The 23,223-nt window shown below is 40.9% G+C and overlaps 1 protein-coding gene across 1 annotated transcript; it reads right to left on the bottom strand.

The window, feature by feature from the left end:
- chrd (chordin) lies at positions 1 to 23,223 on the bottom strand. Its single transcript, XM_058079880.2, has 21 exons — positions 22,955 to 23,223; positions 19,953 to 20,056; positions 19,740 to 19,866; positions 17,894 to 18,046; positions 16,724 to 16,841; positions 16,566 to 16,653; positions 14,280 to 14,421; positions 13,924 to 14,061; positions 13,090 to 13,175; positions 10,203 to 10,350; positions 8,489 to 8,595; positions 7,006 to 7,285; positions 6,672 to 6,913; positions 6,450 to 6,563; positions 4,473 to 4,664; positions 4,291 to 4,384; positions 2,910 to 2,966; positions 2,693 to 2,796; positions 2,144 to 2,407; positions 1,661 to 1,754; positions 1 to 808 (listed from the first exon to the last, which is right to left on the bottom strand). The coding sequence occupies exons 1-21, from the start codon at positions 23,094 to 23,096 to the stop codon at positions 744 to 746; spliced, it is 2,859 nt and encodes a 952-aa protein (XP_057935863.2). The 5' UTR covers positions 23,097 to 23,223; the 3' UTR covers positions 1 to 743.

Here is a 23,223-nt window from a genome sequence, read left to right as displayed (position 1 = left end):
TTTTTCCTCCACGACAATAAATAGAAATACAAACCAGCTTCATCAACCACAATCAATTTTTTTTTTTAATTGTACAATATTACTTAATTCAAAACATACAGGCGACGGAATAGGAGCCGTGAAAGAATGGCATTAACAGGAAGCAAAGCTCAGGTTTCATAGCAAAATGGAGCCTTTCTCACCTCCATGCTGCCAAAAGAATTCATATTTGGACTGGTTCGCTTGAGAGGAAATATGCTCCATGGGGACAAGAATGTTTTGGCTGCAATCGCCACCCAGTGAGTTTACTGTCCTGTCTGTGTGTTATACTCTCGACTCATTAACACAACAAGCACACATACCGACTCGCGCATATTCACACATTCAAACGTACATTGGCCACGTTGTACTGCTACGGTACCGTAGCTGTGCCTCTACTCCAAAAAGGAGACATTCAACTGGATTTCACACAAGCAAACGCTTCCGTTCAAGGAAGCTGCTGAGAGGGAAAAAAGCAAAAAAAATAATTCCAAGAAGGAAAAGTTGGCAGGTTTAGTGAGTCTTATTGGTCCATCCCTTCATTCAGCATCCCTTGGATAAATGTCTCTGATTCGTCCATCTTTGGACTTTACAATCCTGAAGCTGACGACACGGTGGGTGGGTGGGTGGGTGGGGGACCCAGGGTGTAAATTCTGGGTTTATCTGGATTAGGAAGGTGGTCTTTGCACAAGTCGTCACTGGGTTGTTTTTTTTTTTTGGTCACGTCAGTGTCTCCAGTTTAGCCGTTTGTCTGAAGGCTTCATCGCAAGGTCGTCGTTCTCTCTGGAATCTGTGGAAAAACAACAATAAATCCAAGTCAGATTTTGGATGTCATACCAACACTGATTATGAATTACATATATTATTAAATATACCTAATTTTCCGGACCATAAGTCACACTTTTTTTCATAAGTTGGCTGCTCCTGCAACTTATACTCCAGAGCGACTTATAGATGAAAACATTATGTTACATAAACACTGGACACCTTTTCTGTTCATGTTTATTTTTTGTGTAGCTGAATAAGCATTGTGTTAGCATATCTTACACCTATTCAGCCTGTTCTTTATTCTTTTATTGTTAGACGTAATGTCTGTTTTGTTAAATTAAATTAAATTAAATTAAATTAAATTAAATTAAATTAAATTAAATTAAATTAAATTAAATTAAATTAAATTAAATTAAATTAAATTATCAATAATGTCAATAATATATATTATCATCAATAATAAAATTAAAATCAAACATAAAATAAAAAAAAAACACAAACTATATTAGGAAAGCAGGAAGTGAACAAATGTAACAGTTACTGATTGTAAAAGTACCAGATGGAGGGGTAGGATTTAATAAGCTTTGCTTCTTCCTACTCCTTTTGGACATGTGGAACTGTGAACTGATTATGTGATGCATTCAATTGTAATCTGATGCATGTTTAAATGAAATTAAACCATTACCATTACCAAAATGCGACTTATACTCCAGTTTTTTTTCTAACTAATGATGCATTTTCGGCCTTGTGCGACTTATACTCCGGAGCGACTTATAGTCCAAAAAATACGGTATATTCTCTACCAAAACCTCGGGGTCAGCAGTTTCCTGACAGTGTTCAACTGACGGAACTACAGAAAGTATTCATTCCTTACCGAGGCAGTCAGGACAGCACGAGCCTTCCCTGCGTGTGATGTTGGAGCATGTCAGTATTGGACATTGCTTTCGTTGACATTTGGTCACACCGTGCTGTGGAAATAGCAGAGAGAGGTGTTGGTGTCAATAACAGAAATGGAGATTTTTTGCCTTTGATGAAATTAAAGCAGGCTGCACGGCGGATGGTTAGCGCGCAGACCTCACAGCTAGGAGACCTGAGTTCAAACCCACCCTCGGCCATCTCTGTGTGGAGTTTGCATGTTCTCCCCATGCATGCGTGGGTTTTCTCCGGGTACTCCGGTTTCCTCCCACATTCCAAAAACATGCTAGGTTAATTGGCGACTCCAAATTGTCCATAGGTATGAATGTGAGTGTGAATGGTTGTTTGTCTATATGTGCCCTGTGATTGGCTGGCCACCAGTCAATGGAAAGTCATACATAGACAACCCACAGTGTGACCGCATCGCTCTGACGGTACTTACATCACACCAACAGTTGATGCACTTCATCTCCCCCACAAGCGGTACCCACGGATGCCAGTTGTCGCTGTTCTGGTAAAAGTTCTTGCCAAATTTGCAGTGTCTGGGTCCATCTGCCTGCATCATGTCACTGTGCTCCAGGCCACCCGGGGTCTTCTCTTCTTCCGGGCACTCCTTACAGCAGTCCGAGGGATTACGTCGGACAGGATGGCTGCAGGTCAACACTGGACATGTCACCTTCTCACAGTGTACCTCACCGGTGGAACCCTGGGAAAAGAACAGGGAATTTAGAAGCCGAAAACATTTTTAATAATGGAATATGACATTCCCAGATGGTCGTAGCGGTTACTGAGAATCCATTCAGATCTGCTATGCTCCTTCAAGAAAATTGCAACTCATAGTTTTTAGTATTTCCACATTCTGCACAAAAAAATGACTTTTTTGCGGCAGTTTCTAACGGGCTAATGCAAGTTAAATGACCCATTAGGGGGTCTCTGCAAGTGAAAGCAGATGTGAGTGCTGGTGTGTGTGTGTGTGTGTGTGTGTGTGTACCTTGCAAGTGCAGACTGCACATTTAATGTAACCAAAGGGAGGTACAAAAGGATGCCATGTCGTTCCTGGAGCGTGCATCTTCTGGTCTCCCTCAAAGTAGCAACCTAACCGACGGGATGAAACGAGAAAAACGATATTGAATCCATCTGTACTAGGAAGCAGATATTAAATATATAATAATAATAATACAATACACACACAGAGAGAAAATACTTACCTTCAGGATTTTCATCCACTTTTTCTGAAGCTTTTATGTCCTTTGGATCCTTCCTCTCTGTGTGGGAATTCAGACATAAGAAATGTTAAGTTACAAACTGGGCTGGCCACCAGTCCAGGGTGTACCCCGCCTCTCGCCCAAAGACAGCTGGGATAGGCTCCAGCACCCCCCGCGACCCTCGTGAGGAAAAAGTGGAAGAAAATGAATGAATGAATAAAGTTACAAACTGATAAGTTACTAGATGAATTAACCCGTGAGTCTTATCAAAGCACAGCAGGTCTGCACGCTAACCACACAACCACCGTGCAACCCCCCCATAAAACAAGCAAACATATTTTTAGATTCTGGTGGTGGAACACTGAACCTGCTCTACACCCCTGAGCCTGAATGGGGGTTCAGCCCAACCGACCCACATGTGCTTTGTGGACTTGGAAAAGGCATTCAACCATGGTCCTCACAGTGTCCTGAGTGGGGGGGGGGTGCACGTTCCATTCGGTCCTTGCAAGAGCAGGAGCCTGGTTCACTTTACCAGCAGTAAGTGGAGCCGGTCCAGTCTGAGGTCCTTAGAATCTCGTCTCTGCTGTTGGAAGATGATGTGGTCCTGATGGCCTCATCAAGCCGTGACCTCTAGGGTTTACTGGGACAGTTTGGTTTGCATCCTGCAGCTTGGGAGTGAGTTCTTGCCCCAGGTAAAGTTCAAGTATCTCGGGGTCTTGTTCATGAGTGAGGGAGGGTTGTAGCTTGAGATCGGCAGGCAGATCGACGGACACACCCCTAAGAGAGGGGCTGAGGAGCTCAGTTGTCCGGGAGGGGCTCTTCACCTTCATATCGAGAAGATCCAGTTGAGGTACCTCATGGATCTAGTTCAGATCCCTCATTAATGCTTCCTGGTGAGGTTTTCCTGGGTATGCCCAGCCAGGAGAATTATAGGTAATCTGATGCATGTTCAAATGAAATAAAACCATTACCATTTTCTGATTGTTTTCTAGGAGGTTAGCGTGCAGGCCACACAGCTAGAAGACCCAAGTTCAATTTCACCCTCGGCCATCACTGTGTGGAGTTTGCATGTTCTCCCCGTGCATGCGTGGGTTTTCTCCGGGTATTCCGGTTTCCTCCCACATTCCAAAAACATGCTAGGTTAATTAGCGACTCCAAATTGTCCATAGGTATGAATGTGAGTGTGAATGGTTGTTTGTCTATATGTGCCCTGTGATTGGCTGGCCACCAGTCCAAGTCTGAAGACAGCTGGGATTGGCTTCAGCATGCCTGCGACCCTCGTGAGGATAAGCAATAGAAAATGAATGAATGAATGTTTTTAAAAAATTGGAGTATTGTACATGTTCCAGTGTCCAGTTCTTATGAAGTACACAAAGAAGCTCACCTTCACAGACCGGGCAGCATTTGTCGTCAGGCTGAATGGTTGCGGTGCAGGTCAAAACCGGGCAGATTACCGGATCACAGATTACAGTTCGCTTCTGCAAAGAAACAAAAAAAATCGGATTTCCTGAATAATGAACTCACATTTTAGTCAAGTCACATTTTACTGTGGTTCTTGAACTTTACCTGGCAGCTGCAGGAGAAACACTTGTCATAGTTGGGAGTCCAGCGAGATCCGTGAGCATGGTACTGGTTCTCGAAGAAGCAGGTGTGAGGGTCTTTCTTCAGCTCCTCGGGATCTTTTACGAAAAAGTCATCAAATTCGGCTTCATGTACTCCACCCTTGGTTCCAAACTCGCAGTTGTTGGGCACATGCACCTGGATTTTTTTTTTTTACAGAAGATGGGAAAAGAAGGATGAGATATTAGTCGTTTATTCGCCACATTTGACTGGAAGCTGAGTTGTTCGGAAGCAGAGCGTCCATGCTCACAGTTGGCTGTTTATGTGTTGGACCTGTTGCTAACAGCTGGGCTCGTATGTTTTGCTTATTAACTGGAGCTGCCAGTAGGGTTGTAGTCAAATGTGCATTGGCATATATATATATATGTGTGTGTGTGTGTGTGTGCTGCCCTATAAACACACTTTCCCACAGCAAGGCAACACCCGCCACCTGTGAAAGTATGTTTTTTTGTGGACTGGTGAGCGCTAAGTGAGCTCTCATACAAGAATCATTAAGAAGCCACAGAGTACTACCATGTCTCGCTCGACTGTGGACTATTGTTGACAGAGAAAATATGGAAATATAGTTCAAACGAAACCTCGACCCGTGATTCATTAGTTAAACCTGCCTAATCATTTTAATAGTTTATTTTAAATGTTTATTGTTGCTGTGTCGGCCTGCACTGTATCATAAAGAGAGGTGTTAATAATTATTGTGAATTGTCAATTGTCAAAGTGAATATGTGCTCCAACACCATCAGGGACAAGATTGTGCTAGTAGCGGTAAAATAGATGTTTTCCAATAATAAAACACTTTTAGGAGAGCTGTTGCATGGGTGAGGTCAAAGTCCTGCGGTTACGCTTGTAATCATAAAATAGATGCATTATCAATATTATTTTTATCAATCATATTCTCATAATTAAGGTATACAGTTTATACACAACTGTAAAACAAAAATTGTAAGTAATTGCAAAGCTGTAAAAGTAATAGATATATTATTTAATATAATTTAAAATAATAACATTATAAAGTAATGTTATTTAAATATGTACATTATTTATTATTATTATTATTATTATTATTATTTAATATATACATCTGTTTCACTTATGTATTTATATTTTCAATATTACAACTAGGACTATCAAAAGATTAAAATTTGTAAAAAAAATTGCACACTATTTATCTAACATTAGTTTCTTTAATAAAACATATAATAAAACAAAAAATAAATTTTTATAGAGAGTTACAATGTTATTTTTTACCAAGGGTAAAAAAACCCAAAAAATCCTCAAAAAAAGGAATGATCCGAAAACTAGATATATGATCTAGAAAATAGATATATTATTTAATATAACAATAACAATAACAATAACAATAACAATAACAATAACAATAACAATAACAATAACAATAACAATAACAATAATAATAATAATAATAATAATCATGATAATATAAAGTAATATCATTTAAATGTGTACATTATTTATTGTATTATTATTTAATATATACATCGATTTCACTCATGTATTTATATTTTTATTGTTACTATTAGGACTGTCAAACGATTAAAATTTTTAATCAGATTAATCAGTTAGAAATTAATTGATCATGATTAATCACCATTCATAGCTATGTGGAAATATGCCAATTTTTACTGTATTTTATTGAAATGACAGGACATAATTACACATATTTCTATTTATCAACAGCTCCAAATTAATAGAAAATGTAAATCAAGCTTAAAAATGACACATTATTTACCTAACTTTAGATTCTTCAATAAAACATATCAACAAAAAATAAATTTTATAGAGGGCAGTTACAATGTGATTTTTTACCAAGAGTAAAATACCAAAAAATGTCCTCAAAAAAAGGAATGATCCGAAAACTGCCACTAAACATTCCCAACATCAACCAATAAAAATGTTTTTACATACCCGTCCGCGGATCTCTCCTCTTGGGTTTAGCTTGGTGCTGACTTGGATGAAGGCTGTTCCTTGGTCCAAGTGCTGCAGTAATTCAACGCTGATGTCCTTCAACACTCCCTGAGCCTGGAGGAGACGAGGGTTCAAACTGATTGAGAGTGTATTCTGACTCGGAGCGTTTATGGAATGTGGGTCCAGTGCTGCGTTACTCTTTCAACGTGTGCGTTGCGGTACCTGCGATCCATAAAAGCCAGTCAGCAGTCTCTTGTGACTGGCGCTGCTGTCATCCAGCTCTCCAATCTCAGCCAGGCCTTGGAGGTGGGCGTTCACAGTGAGGTCATCGGTCCTACTGAGGCCCGCCACAACAATCTCGTAATGCAGGTGACAAAATTTGTCCACAGACACCCAGGCGTGGCCGGAAGCGCCGGTTCTAATTGGTGGGGACACAAAGTGGCCCGCCAGAGGGGTGGGCAACTCTGAAAGAGACGGACAGCAATTCAGTGAGATGATTGGATGGAGTGGAACTGATGCTACTGTGCTCAGCAAGTCCTTTTCCGATGATCCATACCATGCCGTGGAGCCTCCAGGCCGCTGTAGGGCAACGCCTTGATCTGACCCCTCAGCTCCCCCTCTTGGTTGTGAGTTGTCGCCACATTGATGAAGAGTTCATTCTGCAAAAGCATGTGAATATTTCGGGCCTCAAGGCGACTCCAGCTGCCGACCGCCCTTCCCGCGGCTTTGTTGTACTCCGGTGTCAAGTCGTACAATACTGAACGCTTGTTTCGCCGCCGTGGCTTCAACTCAATAGTGAGGCCGACCACGTCACTGGTGAGACCCGCAACCTGAACCTGTAGGGAGAGTAGATGTTTTATTTCTATATAAAAGGTAAATTTGGTGGTTTGTTTACATTTGTTAAATAGGTAAGTTTGACTGTATCCATACACTTATTTCATCTTCTGTAACTTTAGCCGTGTCGTCGTTGGTGTAAACGTTGTTGGCTTTGTTTCTTCCTTTTGTGAATTTAATATTGTTAGGAGCAATTGACAATCCTAAAAATGTCTTGCTGTGATAATAACTGCTTGATAAATACCGCTAAATGCCACTCATAGTATATATAGACACATTTTATGACTAATGCGACTTAAATATGGTACTGACTGGTATCTGGTAATGGTAATGGTTTAATTTCATTTGAACATGCATCAGATTACAATTAAATGCATCACATAATCAGTTCACAGTTCCACATGTCCAAAAGGAGTAGGAAGAAGCAAAGCTTATTAAATCCTACCCCTACATCTGGTACTTTTACAATCAGTAACTGTTACATTTGTTCACTTCCTGCTTTCCATAATACAGTTTAAGGGTTTTTTTTGTTTTGTTTTTTTAATAATGTACTTTGTACCGAAGTACGAGGTGATATGACCATCCAATGACATAATGTGTACCATAGTAAGTGTCAATATAGTGATATATATAGCACATCATGACTGGTTCAAGACTCTTCATCCTTGTATTTAGCAAACATCAACTGCTTGTATTGTTTCTTGAATTGGCTCATCGTTGTGCATTGTTTGAGTTCCTTACTCAATCCATCCCATAGTTTGATTCCACATACTGAAATGCTATGGCTTTTTAACGTAGTCCTAGCATATAAGTGTTTCAAATGTAGTTCTTCCCTGAGATCATATTTCTCCTCTCTTGTAGAGAAGTATTGGATGACATTTTTAGGTAATTGGTTATTTTTAGCCTTATGCATTATTTTAGCTGTTTGAAGATGAACTATATCAGCAAGTTTAAGTATTTGTGATTTTAGAAATAAGGAGTTAGTATGTTCTCTGTAGGCGGCATTATGAATTATCCTTACTGACCTTTTTTGCAGTACATTTAGTGAGTGAAGATTGCTTTTATAGTTATTGCCCCATATTTCCACACAATAAGTAAGATATGGTAGAACCAGAGAGCAATAAAGAGTGTGGAATGATTTCTGATTGAGAATCTGGAATTTAACATGATATAAAAGAAGAAGAAATGAGACCTGAAATCCATACCTGATAATCCAGTGTACCATTATCGTGGAGGTTAAAGACAGCGGAGCCTGTGCCTCCTGTCTTCCCAGGAGTTAATGCATCACCACTGGACATCACACTCTGGATGGCTGAGTCACACACAACACAACTTTGATGAAGTGATGTTAAAACACATTCCTCCGCAGAGCAACCCTCTCTTTAAACCACCGTTAGATCAGACAGCGTGCAAAATGAGGAAATGATTATGTCAAATTTGCTGCTGCTTAGCTGAGGGGAAAGAGGAGGGGCCGGTACATTAACTCATACTCAAAGTCAATGAAGGGACATATTCAAATGGACTAGAAATGTCTGGCCATGTGATTTTATGTGACATACTCCAGGGCCATATGACCTTGTAATACGGTACGTGAAGAAAAACCCACCCAAGGTAAAATCTTGGTATGAGGTAACCCTTGCTGAATGGGCTAGGATTAAAAGGATTGAGTGAAATGGAAAGCAGAGGAGAATAACAATATGAAAAAGACAAAAAAGGGGCAGAAAAAAGTAAAAAAAAAAAAAAAAACACAAAACAACACCAGAAACTGAATTATGACTGACTAGATGGGGGTGGGTGGGGGGGATGACAGGGGTGAGATTTAAAGCACCGTGTTGGGTTGAAATTCTCCATGCATTACATCACCACGCTGGAACAACTGACACGGACTGTCAGGTCCAGCAGACTGTGACCCTTGTGAGCCTGCAAGCCAACTTTAGGCATAAGCGTGTGCATGTGTGTGGGAGTGGGAGTTTGCCATCAGTCTTTAGGACGGCTGAGTACACTTAAGCTCCAACTGGGTGGTTTGCAGCAAGTCAAAAATACACTTAAATATGTAATATATAACTCATGTCTGACTTGTTATTTTTCTTTTCAGTAACATCAAACAGTATTTTAGTTGCTCCCTCTTTGGTATATTATATATAAAATATTCATTCATTTATTCATATTCTACTGCTTTTTCCTCACGAGGGTCGCGGGGGTGCTGGAGCCTATCCCAGCTGTCTTCGGGCAAAAGGTGGTGTACGCCCTGGACTGGTGGCCAGCCAATCACAGGGCACATATAGACAAACAACCATTCACACTCACATTCATACCTATGGACAATGTTTTTGGAATGTGGGAGGAAACCGGAGTACCCATGCACGAGGAGAACATGCAAACTCCACACAGAAATGGCCGAGGGTGGTATATAAAAATTGTTCTCTAATTTTGTGCGATTTTTAATTTTAATTAATGCATTATTTGTACGCAAGGCATACTGAAGAGAGAAGGGTAGGGATCTGGAGCTGAATCTAATATCATAATTACTACTTTTTCCTACCTACCTTTTGAGCGTTAAGTTGCTGTGTGATGATTTTATTGTTTGCTTCTAAGATGACACCATGAGTCAGACTGTTATATTGAGTAATGGCCTCCTGTGATTTTTGATGGCATACTGAAGAGAGAAGGGTAGGGATCTGGAGCTGAATCTGATATCATAATTACAACTTTTTCCTTCCTACCGTTTGAGCGTTTAGTTGCTGTGTGATGATTTTATTGTTTGCTTCTAAGATGACACCATGAGTCAGACTGTTATATTGAGTAATGACCTGTGTTTTCCGATAGCTTGGTAATCTTGTGAGTTTTCACTATTGCAAAATCGGTGGAGAACCTCAATGTCCAGTTAGGGTTAGGGCAGATTAGGGTTGCGGTACTTACTGTCACATGATTTTCTGCCACTAATGAATCCGGAGATGCGATGGGGATTTTGACCTTCCGTTTCCACGGCAATCTCCAGCTGGCCACGAGACAGCCAGAATAGTTCACGACTGTTCATGTCCGTCAGCACCTCTGCAAAGTCTGGATCCTGCACAGATCGAGGACAGTCGGCTCGAAGTGAATACGCCAATTTGACAAACAGATGAAATAGTCATCAAATGTCAACAGACTTTCGTGGATTCGATTTTACATCAAGGTACCCAAAGCGCTTAAAGGTGGAGAGAACCCATTATTCATTCCCTACTCGGTCACACAATGGTACAGGTACATACAGCCGTAACATGGCTGCCAGTTCATGCCAACGACCACCACCTAAAATTCATTAATATTCATACACCAGCACTTGAAGGCAAAATGGGTGAAAGGTCTTGCCCAGTTTCCGGTTTTTGTACAAACTGTTACACCTCCTGATCTCTAGAAACACAAAGCAAGTGATCTGTTTCCAACTAAAAAAATCACCTTTCCAGTTAAGTTTAGCTTTGACAAAGATGAGCTCAGGACAGCAATGCCAAGAAAAACAGTGAGTCGATAGTAAAGTCTCCTGCGGAGAGGTTCTCAAGCCACATGTGCATCAAGACTTCAGAAATCATTCCGGACACAAATGACTGTGTTAAACGCATCCCAGGACTCACATAAAACAGTACCTTAGAAAATACAGCTTGTGTTGCAGTTTCATGCTGACTTTAATTCCTAGCAGACTGACTACGCTCCACAAAGATGGCGCATCGGTGGAAATGGTGAAAGGTCTTTTATGACCTCAGAACGTCACCTCAGTGTAAATACATATCAGAATAAATCCATGCAGAGAGCGGACAGAATGGATGCAATAAAAATATTAAAACTGCAAGCAGTGATGAGCGGGCTCGAGCACCTTGATGTGCTCGGGGGTACGTGCGAGTCAGGGGTACGCGCGAGAGCGGATGGGCGCGCGGACACGTCATACAAAAAAACGAGGTGATCGAATAAGTCGTAAGGGAGTTACAGGACTTACAATTTTCTACCAGAAGGGGGTGACACCGGGGGACAAGGCGGGTATGCGGTCACGTCTGACGCCCCAAACCTCCATAAAAAATTTGCGACGATTGGACCGTGTGGAAGGCACTTGTGGCGCCTACTTCTGGCCTGAAAATCGCCGACACCATCAAAAATGGCCGACTTCCTGTTGGTTTTGCAATATGAGTTCTTGAGACTTTTTGGTGCGTCCTGTCATGATAGACGTCTCCGCCAAGTTTTGTGACGATTGGTGAAACTGGTGGCAGGGGCTAATTTTTTTAAAATTTCAAGGTGGTGCTAGAGAGTCAATTTTGGAACATTATATTTGAAACCCATAAAATATCACATTTTTCGCCAGACCTGATGTGCTCGCCAAATTTGGTGAGTTTTCGGGCATGTTAAGGCCCTCAAAATCGCGATCATTTTGGGAGAATAATAATAATAATAATTAAAATTTCAAGGTGGCACTAGAGAGTCAATTTTGGAACATTATATTTGAAACCCATAAAATATCACATTTTTCGCCAGACCTGATGCGCTCGCCAAATTTGGTGAGTTTTCAGGCATGTTAAGGCCCTCAAAATCACGATCATTTTGGGAGAATAATAATAATAATAATAAAAATTTCAAGGTGGCGCTAGAGAGTCAATTTTGGAACATTATATTTGAAACCCATAAAATATCACATTTTTCGCCAGACCTGATGCGCTCGCCAAATTTGGTGAGTTTTCGGGCATGTTAAGGCCCTCAAAATCGTGATCATTTTGGGAGAAGAATAATAATAATAATTAAAATTTCAAGGTGGCGCTAGAGAGTCAATTTTGGAACATTATATTTGAAACCCATAAAATATCAAATATTTCGCCAGACCTGATGCGCTCGCCAAATTTGGTGAGTTTTCGGGCATGTTAAGGCCCTCAAAATCGCAATCATTTTGGGAGAATAATAATAATAATAAACATTACAATTACAATAGGGCTTTCGCAGTGCTCGAGCCCTAATGATGTCGTGTGTGATATCAGTTACACCAGAAATGACTGCTGTGCTTTTACACTTTTTCAATCCACATCTAAGAAGAAGAGAGGATGATGTGGAACGTGTTTTTGGTTACTCAGCTTGATTCGCTGTGAGTCAACCGTTTGGGGTTATGGCAGGAGCTCAAGGACACACCTACAAAAAAAAAAAAAAGTCATGCGGCCACAAACTGAGCTGAAACTTTTCACATGGTCACGCTCACCGCCGGGCCTGAAAGAGATGCGTCGGTCCTTCACGCCATTCCTGGCGAAATTAAAACCAGGCCGTCCTTTCATCAACCCCACTCCCCGCCCCTTTCCTCTCTCCATCCATCTCAGACCACAATCCACTAACCACTGACGTGTGAGAAGTGTGGATGCCGTCCATCCTCCATGTCACAAAAACACACTTTCCCTCCTTTCCTGTTTTCCACTCTTCCATCCAGTTTTCTTATCATGACTCAGAGTAGTTATCTTAGATCCAAGAGATGGCGACAAGAACAACGACAATGTGGTGATTGAACCACATCCGTCTCCAAGGGAAATGGGGGGGACAGGGGACGGGGGCGGGATGTTTGAGGACTGCTCTGCTCCAAATCCTCCATTTGAAAGCTGAGACTGGAAGCTCATTATTACTAATGTTGGTTGAAAAGCAGTAAAAAAAAAAAAAAAAAACAGATCACTAGCTAAACAAGAAAGCACATATCATTTTTGTGAAGAAAAAAAAGTTGCAGACTGAAAAGTTTGTATTCACTTTTGTTAATGTTTTGACAATACTGTTCATTTACTCAATTATTCAGATGTTTTTGTTTAATGCTTACATGAGATGTGACGTTGGCTCGTATCTCTCTCAGGATGTGTTGTCTGTAAACCAGTTGGACTCGGATGGGAACCAGAACCAGCGGCTCTGTGGAAAAAGAAACCAAAATAAAATACAGCAAAAAGTAAGGAGTTGGTCTATTGTTTCATTACTGTTCCATTTGTTTATAGTATTTAACAGTGGTGTCATTAGGCCTATTTTAGGGGGGCTTCAGCTTCAGCAAGGGGGGTTAGGGGGGCTTCCGTCCCCCTAAAATGTTCTTAAGCCCCCCTAAATAATTTTATATTTTTTATTGATTTTTTGAATTTTTTTATTGATTTTTTACTTTTTTTTGTCATAGATTAAAAAAATGCTTATAGATTTTTTTTACAAAAAAAATTAAATATAATAAATAAAAGCAGGCTAATAAGCAAGCCAATAAGCAGGCTAATACTAGCCTACTACTACTACTAATAGTAGTAATAATAACCAGAAGAAGAAGAATGATGATAGTAATAATAATAGGCTAATTCATGATATAATAATGATTATTATATAATTGACCACTGTCCACTGGACAGAATGGTTGCAGAGCTTGAGCAGCGGTTTTGCAGTGTAGATTGTGTGTACTTGTGTAAATTTAATGGTGGCCTAAAACAATTGAGTATTTCTACTAAATCTGTCCAAAGGTTATATTTTCATTTATCATTCATATCCTGTGCATCTCCAGGGGGCTAAGCCCCCCCTGTCCTCAGAACCTAGTGACGCCCCTGGTATTTAATCTGTGTATTACTGTTGTTGTGTTTATCCCTCATATCTTTTGTGTGCAGTGTGAGTGACTTCTCTTCAACTCTACCTTTGTCTTTGTGTTTGACGAGGCCTTGAAGGATGAGAATGAAGTGAAGGTTATTCTCGGTGTCACTCAGCGTCAACATGGCGATACCTCCCATGGCGGCGTTCTCCTCCTCCGATGTCAGCGTAGAGCTGAATGTCTCTGTTCACGACACACATGCATGTTATCCAACAGAGATTGTGGAGTAATTATCATTATGATTGGACAATCAGTGTCTTGTGCCGATGACTGTTATTTGGATGACTGAGAATATACTGAGATGGATGCTTTTGATGCAAAAACCCTTACATTGGATTGTGCAAGTGTATATAACGTTATAGCAAATGTTTAAAATGCAAACACATCCCTCGAAAGCTCACCAGCAAACAAAGCCCTGTGTTTGATGATCTTCCCTTCCACTTCCTCTTGTCGGCTCGTTGTGGTGCTCATGCTGATGCGCATCTGCTCATTCTGCAGCTGACGCAGGAGAGGCTTTGCCAAGTTTTTCCACACACCACAGATCTATTCAAAGATAAAATATAAAAACACAAAAAGTGTTCAAACATCTATCGTAATTTCCGGTGTATAAGTTGCACCCACTAAATTATAAGAGATAAACAGATTTATACCTATCTAAGCATACAAGTCTTTCATGAACAGAATAGAAGCTATGAAAAAACTCACAAGATTACCAAGTCATCGAAAATCACAGGAGGTCATTACTCAATACAACAGTCTGACTCATGGTATCATCTTAGAAGGAAACATTAAAATCATCACACAGCAACTTAACACTCAAAAGGTAGTTAGGGAATCATTTAATTGGCCTGGTTGCCAGGGCACTGCAATGATTCATTCAGCTGCCTCTGTCCACCAGAGGGAACTTCTTTCTGGACCAGCCAAACTATGACAAAAAATGTGAACTTCCAGTCCGAAAAATACGGTAGAAACCAGTGACTTTTCTTTCAACCCCAGATTGCAAGTGAAGAAAAGTGGCCTCGTGACGAAACCTCATAACTCAACCGTTCAGGAGTAATCTACTAGGTCATTAATCTTAGAGGTCATTACTCAATACAACAGTCTGATTCATGGTGTCATCTTAGAAGGAAACATTAAAATCATCACACAGCAACTTAACACTCAAAAGGTAGGTCGGGAATCATTTCATTGGCCTGGAGCTTCCCTCCACAAGTCAGTCCTGACTTGTAGAGGGGCAGGACCAGCCAAACTATAACAAAAAATGTCAACTTCCAGTCTGAAAAACACGGTAGAAACTAGTGACTTTTCTTTCAACCCCAGGTTGCAAGTGAAGAAAAGGGGCCTCGTGACGGAACCTCATAACTCAACCGTTCAGGAGTAATCTACTCGGTCATTAATCTTGGAGGTCATTACTCAATACAACAGTCTGATTCATGGTGTCATCTTAGAAGGAAACATTAAAATCATCACACAGCAACTTAACACTCAAAAGGTAGGTCAGGAATCATTTCATTGGCCTGGAGCTTCCCTCTACACGGCACTCCTGACTTGTAGAGGGGTAGGACCAGCCAAACTATGACAAAAAATGTCAACTTCCAGTCCAAAAAATATTTAGAAACGAGTGACTTTTCTTTCAACCCCAGGTTGCAAGTGAAGAAAAGTGGCCTCGTGACGGAACCTCATAACTCAACCGTTCAGGAGTAATCTACTCGGTCATTAATCTTGGAGGTCATTACTCAATACAACAGTCTGATTCACGGTGTCATCTTAGAAGGAAACCTTAAAATCATCACACAGCAACTTAACACTCAAAAGGTAGGTCGGGAAATGCCCGACTGAATTGCCAATCATTTAATTGGCCTGGAGCTTCCCTCCCCAAGTCACTCCTGACTTGTACAGGGCCAGGACCAGCCAACCTATGACAAAAAATGGCAACTTCCAGTCCGAAAAATATGGTAGAAACCAGTGACTTTTCTTTCAGTGAAGAAAAGTGGCCTTGTGACGGAACCTCATAACTCAACCGTTCAGGAGTAATCTACACTCTAATTAGCAATGGTGTTTGTCCCCTTGCTAGGCGATGATGTAACGTGTGAAAAATCCTCTCCTTCCCAAATGTTCTGCCCCGGCGAACTCCCTCATCCCCTCTCATTCCTTTAATGTGCCGGAGTGTTTTCTCTACGGTCTGCCTGGTGTTTGACACTGACATTTATCTAAAACTAATAATAGGCCAATTTCTGTGACCTGTGTTTAAGAGGCTCCTGACTCACAGCGCTATGTGTTCATCCTGAAAAGGAATGTGGAGATATGTGTATTTTGACAGGAAGTGATATGTAGTGATAGCTTCAGACATCAGGGAGTATACAGACGTCCATGCAAGGGTACTATAGAACCGATGACGGATTTATGAGGACACTTTCTGTACCGGCGATGTGAGTCAATGTTGCACACTTGAGGCAACATCCTGAGATGTTCCATTTTCTGTGCGCGAGTGAGTGATTGTTGATTGCGACGAGAGCGGCGAATGTTTAGAGACAGTGTCGCTGTGTGCGTGCATGCCGCAGCTTGAGTTATGGCAGCCACAGCCGCAGAGTCGTTGCATACATCTCTCTCACACAAGCATGCACACATCATAAAAAAACACCACTAACAGATGCAAGATGACTTCCTCTCTCCACATGGAGTCTTACCATGTCCGATTGTCCTTTGGGGACTTTGTACTCAAAAGCAGAGGCACCATCTGAACCCGAGAAGATGATTACACCGGGGCGGGTCATTCTGTAAGAACAGCAGATTCTCATTAGAGAAGTGAAATTAGTTGTTGTGCTTGTTCTTAGCGACTGTTTACTTTTGGTATGTGATGGAGAAGGCCAAGCTGGTTCGGGTCAGAGAGAAACGAGCTCTGGCGACGCCGCTGGTGCCGGGCAGCCATGATTCTGTCACTCCTGTCAGCAGGGCTACAAAGTCTGCAGGAAGGGAGAAAGGCTCACAATGTTAAATACCATATTTTGGACCATATTTTCACTGGCAATAATACTCCAAATTTTTGGTTAATTGGTTCCAGACTGTGATAAGTGAATTTCTTATTTATAAATGGAATATTTTCATAGTTAGAGCACACAGAACCTGGTTATGACCTAAGAATGATTTTTAACGTTATTACAGCACTCTAGACATGTAAAAGTCAAACTGTTCATTCATTCATTTTCTACTACTTATCCTCACGAGGGTCGCGGTGGTGCTGGAGCCTATCCCAGCTGTCTTCGGGCGAAAGGCGGGGTACACCCTGGACTGGTGGCCAGCCAATCACAGGGCACATATAGACAAACAACCATTCACACTCACATTCATACCTATGGACAATTTGGAGTCGCCAATTAACCTAGCATGTTTTTGGAATGTGGGAGGAAACCGGAATACCCGGAAAAAACCCAAGCATGCACGGGGAGAACATGCAAAATTCACACAGAGATGGCCAGGGTCTCCAAGCTGTGAGGCCTGCGCACTAACCACTTGGCCGTCGTGCAGCCGTAACATTCATTCATTCATTCATTTTCTACCGCTTTCTACCGAGGGTCGCGGGGGTGATGGAGCCTATCCCAGCTGGGCGAGAGGCGGGGTACACCCTGGACTGGTCGCCAGCCAATCACAGGGTACATATAGACAAACAACCATTCACACTCACATTCATACCTATGGACAATTTGGAGTCGCCAATTAACCTAGCATGTTTTTGGAATGTGGGAGGAAACCGGAGTACCCGGAGAAAACCCACAAATGCACAGGGAGAACATGCAAACTCCACACAGAGATGACCGAGGGTGGGATTGAACTCTGGTCTCCTAGCTGTGAGGTCTGCGTCCTAACCACTCGACCGCCGTGCACAGTCAAATATATAATAACAAAAATAATCAGACTCAACTTCATGAAAACAATGAAAACCAGGACATTTTCATCACTTTGCATCCTAACATCCCAGCAGTGTTTTTTATGCTAGTTTTCATGTGTGTGTTCTCACCAGTGCGACTCTCTCCGGGGCCCATGTCCTCTGAGCTCAGGTAGGATCTGTCGTTGTAAGATTTGTGAAGGTCATCTTCCTTCCCTTTGCCCTTTTCGTGGAAATACTCAAATCCGTCCAGTGACGTGTCGATATGTTTCTTGTCCTCTTCACCTGCACATAGACAAGAACCTAATTCAGTACTTTAAACAACTGTGGATGAGCTCAAACAAACTCTTCAAAGCATATCCTGTAAGACAGTCCCAACGTCTGGTGCACAGATGAGACGACAACATTGTTTGCTCCTAAATTTGCATTTGAGTATGAAACATGCAAACACAAGCAGACAAAGAAGAAGCACGGTATGCCAAACAAGAGGAGCAATTTTGGTATATGACTCGTCAACAGCTAACACGATTTTTTTCAGAGTCATTAGTCTTTAATGTTAATGAAGACAGGAGGTGAACGCGACATGATGCTGAGAGACAAAACCTAACATTGGCTTTAATTTTCCTACAATGTGTGCCTCCATGATTGTTTTTTCAAGAGGCCAAATGGATTCTCTGCTTTCTTTCTCGGTGTCACACACCCTTCCTCAACGCTTTACACTTGCGGGCTTCTGGGTCGTGTCAGCGCGAGTACTGTACCGTCAGGTGCACCATTTTCCATCACCTACACAAACACACAATCTGCATTTCCAGCCAAAGCTAAGACAAACACACTCAACTCCTTAAAACAGAACCGCAACACACACACACACACACACAGTCGTGGCCCTGTCCTAGTTTTCACACACACATACGCACACACACACACAGAGCCCAGTGTTGTTCCGCCAAAGGAGGTTGCAATGCTTTACCTTTCCTTTCCATTACATTACCAGACACACAACGCAGAAAAAACAACCAATCTGCTAAATAAGAACCCCATACAGTCTAATTGGGCAATAAGGGGGGGCTGTGTCTGTCCAATGGTGTCTAGAAGACCCAGCTAGATTGAACAGTTCATTAACAGGCCACTGAATCAATTTGCTGTTTATAGATGACTGTTAAGGACGTTTTTTTTTTTAAGAAAAAGCTCCCATGATGAGGATTATAAAAGCAAACTTCACTCGCTAAATGTACTGCAAAAAAGGTCAGTAAGGATAATTCATAATGCCGCCTACAGAGAACATACTAACTCCTTATTTCTAAAATCACAAATACTTAAACTTGCTGATATAGTTCATCTTCAAACAGCTAAAATAATGCATAAGGCTAAAAATAACCAATTACCTAAAAATATAATCCAATACTTTTCTACAAGAGAGGAGAAATATGATCTCAGGGAAGAACTACATTTGAAACACTTATATGCTAGGACTACGTTAAAAAGCCATAGCATTTCAGTATGTGGAATCAAACTATGGAATGGATTGAGTAAGGAACTCAAACAATGCACGACGATGAGCCAATTCAAGAAACAATACAAGCAGTTGATGTTTGCTAAATACAAGGATGAAGAGTCTTGAACCAGTCATGATGTGCTATATATATCACTATATTGATACTTACTATGGTACCCATTATGTCATTGGATGGTCATATCACCTTGTACTTTGGTACGGGACAAAAATAAAATTAAAAAAATCAAAAATCAAATCAAAAATAAAAAAATTGAAATAAAAAAAACTTAAACTATATTAGGAAAGCAGGAAGTGAACAAATGTAACAGTTACTGATTGTAAAAGTACCAGATGGAGGGGTAGGATTTAATAAGCTTTGGTTCTTCCTACTCCTTTTGGACATGTGGAACTGTGAACTGATTATGTGATGCATTCAATTGTAATCTGATGCATGTTTAAATGAAATAAAACCATTACCATTACCTTTTGGGCAGGTCTTACAGCAGTGTCCCGGCAACAAGATGGGATCATCGCAGTCTGGATCCGGACAGTCCTGCTTGATGTTCTTACAGTTGACCTTCCCAAACACCTTCCCACGGCGACTCTTTTGCTGCATAGCGTCACCATTTAATTATCTCTCTGTATTAATTCCAAATAGACACAAAGAGGAGAAGAAACATGGTATTTAGGACTTACAGGCTCACAGTAGCACTGGACGCAATGCATCACACCAAAGGGCTCCCCCAGATCTGGGTGCCACGTGTCCTCCAGAGAGTAGAATCGACCCCCAAATGAGCATCCTGGAAAAGCAACAACGTGTTGTGAGTAGGATCAATTTAAAAGAATGGATTATACACTGAACATCTTTCATGGCATGTCAACAATATTGAGCATGTTTGGGATGCTCCGGATCGACATGTCCAGCATCCAAATAAACGGGGACCAAAATTCCACAGACCACAAGAAAAAACCCAGATAAACCTGAAGGAGACATGGTGTCATAAAATCATGGTTACATCATACACTGACTGCTTTATTGATACAGTAAAAGCGCAAACATTTTAAGTGGCCTTTTACTGTAGCCAGCATTTAGATCTTTGAGTTCAGTTCCATAAAACTGGAATTATTAGAGGTCTGGTTTTGAGCCACAGTCCACTTTGTTGTTTTGGAGTAAGAAATGCATAATGCCCAAAGTAGCTGACTTTGCAGTGAACCAGCAACATCCTGCACAGCTCACTGCCCAGGCATGTTGGATTGGACCGAAACCCCCAGAATGCTTCACGGGTTTTGGGTCTGTCAGGCTTTGTCGCAATGATGCGTGAATTGGAGCCATTTGGTTTTCCAGTCAGTAATGTCTTTTTTAAGACCATTTAAATACAATCCCAAAAAAAAATCCTTGTGATGTAATGCATGCACAGGCTGGCTAGTTACATTTCTGGATGTCATTGTGTGTAAAACAGAGTGGCTTTTTTTGGAGGGGGGGGGGGGTCTCCACAGATTTAATTGGCAAAGGTGTAGATCAGGGGTGGACAAATATTTTGACTCGTGGGCCGCATTGAGTGAACAAAATTTTCCAAGGGGGCCAAATATATATTTAACACACACACACTATTTTATGCTTATAATTTTCCTTGAATTGTTTGTATAATTTTATCTTATCTATCAAGTTTTATACTATCAGCTGTATGTTCTCATATCCCTTTTTTCAGGAGCACTTTAAACATCAGACCACATCAAACTATGTCATTTTATTTTACAGTTTTGTTTTGTTTTTTTACTAAATAAGACATCCGACTTGGAAGTCATGTTGCCGGTTTGTATGTGGCCCCCTGGGTCGTAGTTTGCCCACCCCTGGTGTAGATGTACATGTTCATGTTAAAGAACGAGGCTGTTTGTCTTGTCTGGGTGGATTTATTATTTGGCTGGAACAACATCACAAACAAGGAATCAACAACAGCAGTGTGCATATTGGGTTGCACATCAACACAATCATGAAAACACAGCTCCACAAACGGCGGAAATTAGTAAATAAAACAATAAATCTTAAACCAACCACTTCCAGCTGAGGCATCCTCATGAAGTAAATGAATATTTAGCTTAAATACAACGAAAGTGAGATTGTCCACACCAGTACCCAACACAAATACCATAAAACTTCACCTTTGTGTATTTAACAGAATTGGGGAACAATTGTGAGCCGTAAAGGGGAAACAAGTGGAAATACGGCATCTACCCGTGGCAGCATTGGGAGAAAAACAAACGTTATGTACCAAAAAAATATATATGAACATAAAAAAGTTGTGTATTAACGTAAAATAGTTATATGTTGACGTTAAAAAAACTTTTATATGAATGAAAAATATGTTGTGAAAAAGTGACATCATAAAAAGTGACATCATAAAAAGTGACATCACAAAAAGTGACGTAAAAAAGTGAAAACGGTTACGTATAAACATAAAAAATAGGGATGCTCCCTTTGATTGGCTACTGATCAGTATGAGCCAATTATTAGACAATGTCCTCCTCCAAAACAAAAAACATGTCTGCCGTGTGGAACTTAACTGCCAACACATGCCATGAAAACTATTTAGCTAGCGTCGCACATTAAAAACTTTAATTTAGTACAGCATTTAAAGCCGCTCACTGTGTTATCATCAGTTAACACTTGCAGCTAGCACTTGCCCTCATTTCGGTGCTATATGATTTCAGACTCAGCCTCCCTGAAACACATCCTTAATGGATATAAATGTAAATGTAGCATCCTCACAGACGCACACATCACGTGATGCTCATTTCAACTTTATTGCCGACCTCAACACACCATGTGTGGCTCTGCACCACGGCAACGCAACACTTCCTCATAACCTCATTACCCACCAAACACACGAGTCGAGGTGCATTCACAGACACCAGAATTCTATGTTCTGAATCAGTGATTTATGTCGACTAGAACAGTGTGGGATTCATGCACTTTTTTCAAATGTGAAACATAAACACATATTTCTTGCACTTTTCTGTGCATCATAATGCCAGAAAATGACTTAATATGAGCTAGCTAACAATGCATGTGATAGGGACACACCTATTTTGATGACGAAGCCCTTTAAAATAAAGATTCTGCGATCATGCATGAACAAGTACAATGATGAAAACATGTAATACTTTTATACTAGTACTTAATACTAGTATTTTGTGTTATTTTGATGATTTTTGAAACATTAACGGAATGAAGCGTTGGGATACTCCGTCAGAAATATTGTACTGCGTGTTTTTTTGAAAGTATAACTCCTTTCCTCACGTTATAATGCCCAGAAAAGGGAAATAATTATGTGTTCATGTTTCAGATAAGGACTGTGAATGATGGGCAAAATTACATAAAAAGTGCAGGTCCCATTTAAAGTAGTGTGAAACATTTTTTTGCACATTCCCTGTGTTGCATATTGCTGCCAGTTTTGCTGTGAAATTTATGAAAATTTGTTTTTGACCATTTTTTTTATGTTTTCAAGTACCGATTTGGCACCGATATCGGATAATATGTAAACGACACCCTAATTATTGTTGCGGGAGTAACAGTTTTGAGCATAATTATATGATATGACTTCAAATAGTGCCCTATATTCATGCACGTAATTGAATTGATGGCATTGCATTTCACTTAAATACACGTAAAGGAACTATGGCAGTTATTTCAGTCTTACCTGCGAGGCCTTTGGAGGGTGCAGGTTCCCTCTCAGACTGGATGGGAAGCGAGTGAGACTTGAGGCGTGCGGCCGCCTCCACGCACACGCTCACACAGCTGAGTGCGCACAGCACAGACCATAGCACACATGGAGCCAGCATTCCCAAAGTCCTCTATGCTGGAATGTTCTTTCCCCCTCAAAACTGTACTTTTTTCCCCCCCAGTGCTCCTTGCAAACGTCGCCGAGTCTCACAGATTGACTTGATATGTCCAAGCGGTCTCTGGTTC

The sequence above is a fragment of the Doryrhamphus excisus genome, linkage group LG8 (assembly GCF_037039965.1).
Source record: "Doryrhamphus excisus strain RoL-2023G ecotype Guam linkage group LG8, RoL_Dexc_Guam_v1.1, whole genome shotgun sequence".
NCBI classification, from domain to species: Eukaryota; Metazoa; Chordata; class Actinopteri; order Syngnathiformes; family Syngnathidae; genus Doryrhamphus; species Doryrhamphus excisus.
This window is presented reverse-complemented; position numbering and strand designations above follow the sequence as displayed.